At 44.0% G+C, this 3,695-nt stretch overlaps 1 protein-coding gene across 1 annotated transcript; it reads left to right on the top strand.

Annotated features, from left to right (window-relative positions):
• The first annotated feature begins 1,307 nt into the window (after nucleotides 1-1,307).
• LOC100825723 lies at nucleotides 1,308-3,399 on the top strand. Its single transcript, XM_003571212.4, has 2 exons — nucleotides 1,308-1,513; nucleotides 1,990-3,399. Exon 2 carries the CDS (start codon nucleotides 2,005-2,007, stop codon nucleotides 3,169-3,171), a length of 1,167 nt encoding a protein of 388 aa, XP_003571260.1. The 5' UTR covers nucleotides 1,308-1,513; nucleotides 1,990-2,004; the 3' UTR covers nucleotides 3,172-3,399.
• The last annotated feature ends 296 nt before the right edge of the window (nucleotides 3,400-3,695 follow it).

Consider the following 3,695-nt stretch of genomic DNA (forward strand, 5'->3'; position numbering starts at 1 on the left):
AAGTTGGTAGATATGCATGTATAAGCGAGTTAATATGCACAAATAAATTGACAAACTGGTGATGACAGATCAGACAAGTGGGACACACTTAAACAAGCAAGCATTACTTGTGATATGTGACAGTGCTAATTCTTCCAGGGACACTGGCGTGTATTGATGAATTTTATAGACATTAAATGATCAAATTTATACCCTTGCAAAATTTGGATTCAGAAGACAAAAATACTAAAGTTAGGCAAAGCGGAGGCAAACCACTGATGAGCTGATGAGCAAGATGAGGACGGAGTGACCTGAACGTTGTTGGGCTTAGGATGCGCAGAGGAGAGGGGAGGCTGTTCGGCCGCTCCACGGGAGTTTGGTGGGAACGGTCGCTGTATAGTCTTCTCCAAAACAGAATTGTTCAGGAAAGAGAAAAGTCTATTTTCAACCCTGAACTTATAGACAAATTCTGAATCAGACCTTAACCTTTGAATCCCTGAATTTCAGACGGTGACCTTACTGATTCCGGTCAATTAAGCCCCTTAATCCCGAAAATGGTGTTTGGCGACCTAACACCGGGATTGCTGACTAACATTAGAGGAAGGACCCAAATGATGCTCTCGTATTTCTGATTTTTTTTTAATTTTGATAATTTTAACTATGTTTAGAAAATAACTAACGAGAATAATCGTTACTAATTTTCCTAGAGCGTCTTCCGATATAATTTTAACTATGTTGGCTAAGGTCTTCTGATATATTTTCTTAGGCGGGGCGACGGGTTGGCTCGCCGCTCGCTGGAACTGGAACTCCCTACGCGTATGCTCCGCTACTGCTGCCCAGGTCGCTGCTCGTCTGGCCGGGAGGGCTCACTTCGAGGGAAGAATCCCGATGTCCTCACCAGATGCCTTGTAGTTTTTTAAAAAAAAAATTGTGGGTAATTGTTTGGTATAGCTTTTTCAGATATAACTGTATAAGAATAAGTAGCCGGGATCCACATACAATGCTCACTCACCAGATCCTAAGACAGATCTTTATCCCGACCTAGCCAAACAGGGAATTTCGGGCTAAGATTTAAATTGATCGGGATTAGATAGTTCAGGGGCTTAAAACGCGGGATTAGAAGATTAGAATTTGATTCAGACAAGTCCAACGAGTTCAGGGTTCAGAATGGACTTTTCCTACTCCGTAGTAATTTTCACCGACCAATAGAAAAATAGTAACTGTTGGTACTTGGTACAGTTTTATTTCGTAAGATTATGCAGAAACGGGAATGCTTCCCCTACTTATGGAGCACCGTTCAGATCCACAACTCATGGGAAGCACGAGAACCAAGCAAATGTGAAGGACTTGTCAACCAGTACTATTCTCCAGACTATCAACCGTCCAAATCCCCTGGGGGCAGGCCATAAAATGTGGGGACAACGGACATGGAACTTTCGTTCTCTCCTCTCCATATCCCCACTGCCCATGAATTGTGCAGAGATTGATCAACCTTCGGAACTCTTGTGAGCTGCTCCTTCCTGGATCAGCACAGGTACAGCTATTTATCTCCTCTTCCTTGGCAGCTATAGGGGAATTGCAAACGAGTGTCGTAATTTTTTGATACTTTTGCCACATTTTGTTTGTTGATTCTTGCTTGCGTCTGAGAAGCACAAAAATTTGATCTCCATAGCCATAGGGGGAATTGCAAACGAGTGTAGGTAATAATAACAGATGGATGCAAATTTGATCTGCAGTTGTTACTTGTTCCTTGAAGCAAGAATGCAAATTTTGTCTCTGTCCTCCTACACCGGATTAATCCATTCTTTTTCATCTTTTTTTTTCAGTTTTTCGAAATTGTTTGGCTATTATTTGAGACAAAATCTCAGAAAGGAATTAAATTTGTGAATTGGTTATCCTTCATCTTTTTTTTGTCAGTTTTGAAATTGTCCCTAGCTAGCTAAATCATTGTAACATTGTGTACCAATGCACCATGCATTGGTTAATTTGTGAATTTTTGCATGTTGGCAGAAGAGTTTTCACAAAATGGCAACATCGAGGAGGGAACCACCTCATTCAGATGCTAGGATCAACAAGACTGCCCGGAACATGTCCGCCATGCTCAAGCGCACCGAGTCTGACCAGGGGTTTCGAAGAGCAAGGTCTGTCCCAAGAACTCCCGACCGAAAACCATCCCCATCCCCTACTTCAAGCTCGTCCAACGCTCGTCGACTCTCATCATCCTTCAATGCGCGCACTGCCTCACCAGCCTCTTCGTCCAGTCATGGCAAGACGCTGCACTCATCGTCTTCCATGGCGACGAGAGGAAAAGCTGACAGGTCTGGTGGCACATCATTGTGGCCTCCAGCGGCCACACATAGTCCTTCATCTAACAGGGGAGCAAGATCGCCGTCAATGCCGCAGAAGAGCAAGCTTCCTTCGAGGCCTGGCCTCGAGAAGACGACAGTACCTCCTTGTTCATCTCCAAGGCTGGGAACTCAGAAAACACAAGCTGTGTCCGCAGTACGCACTCCTGGCTCTACATCAAAGAAAAAGAGCGGGGGGGGAGCCAACTCTGCTGCTTCTATGCAGAGGACAAAAAGTGTACCAATACAGGCTCCCAAAATCGACGAGCGGGAAGTGGAGCTCTTGATTGAGTTTGATGAGATGGAGAGCATTAGTACCCCTTCCATAGAAGAACACTTGCAACAACGCCTCCCGGACCCTATCGAGCTGAATTATGCGGACCCCATTGCTTCTCATGATGCTCCAAACAAGCCGTCCTCTAATCAACATGAATCAGAGAAGAAGGAGCAAGCCACAGAAGAGCAGCTCGGGGCAAAGGGATACGAAGAGGAGAATGCTGATGATGGCATCAACAGTCGATCACACGTCTTGAAGGAAACTGTCGATGAAACCAAGATAAGACAAGTTGCAAGTGGAACTGGATTGAAGGAAGCTGTCGATGAATCTGCCTCGAAAGAAGAGGCTGCCATTGAACCCGAGTTAATAGTGAACCACCAAGAGACTAATAAAGCAAAGGGAGAGAAGGTAATGCCCCTAAAGAACACAAAGGAGTTGGTACAGCAATGGAGACAGGATGAAGGCAGGAGAAGTGGAGTGAAAGAGGAGAGCAGGAGCAAGCTCATGGGGCAGAGGAGGAGCAAGATCATGGCCTTGATCGGGAAATTTGAGACAGCCATGTCAGGCTGAGAGTGGAAGGTCGGGAGACGAGGAACTGGCTGGCATGCAGGGCAGTAGCAACTACTCCCTCGGTCACATATTAAATATGAATGTATCTATTCACAAAAGGCGTTTAGCTACATGTAATATTTCGTCACTTACTATGGGAAGGAGGAAGTAGTTATCTTTTGCAAAATACATTCGTGCTATTCAGACTCCTGGATATATGTGTGCATTCATTGAGAGTGTATGTTGCAATGCACTGTGCTTATTAAGAAATCTTCTGTAAGCTCAAAGTCGAATATTTACGTGCACGCAGAAAAGAAAGGCACATTCCTGGAAATTCCAGTTTCAAGTCAACACCACCTCATCCATTAATTACGGACATTTCCTACCTTTTTATTCATTAACCTCTCAAAAGAAAACTTTAAAATTCAGAACTACCCACTTTGTTAAACCCATTTTTGCTAACCAGGATAGGTTTACTACAATCAAAGTTTTCACGAGGCTTCACATATGACATTACTTGTTCATATATTAAAAAAGAGAAAACA

Source organism: Brachypodium distachyon, chromosome 3 (genome assembly GCF_000005505.3).
Source record: "Brachypodium distachyon strain Bd21 chromosome 3, Brachypodium_distachyon_v3.0, whole genome shotgun sequence".
Lineage (NCBI taxonomy): Eukaryota > Viridiplantae > Streptophyta > Magnoliopsida > Poales > Poaceae > Brachypodium > Brachypodium distachyon.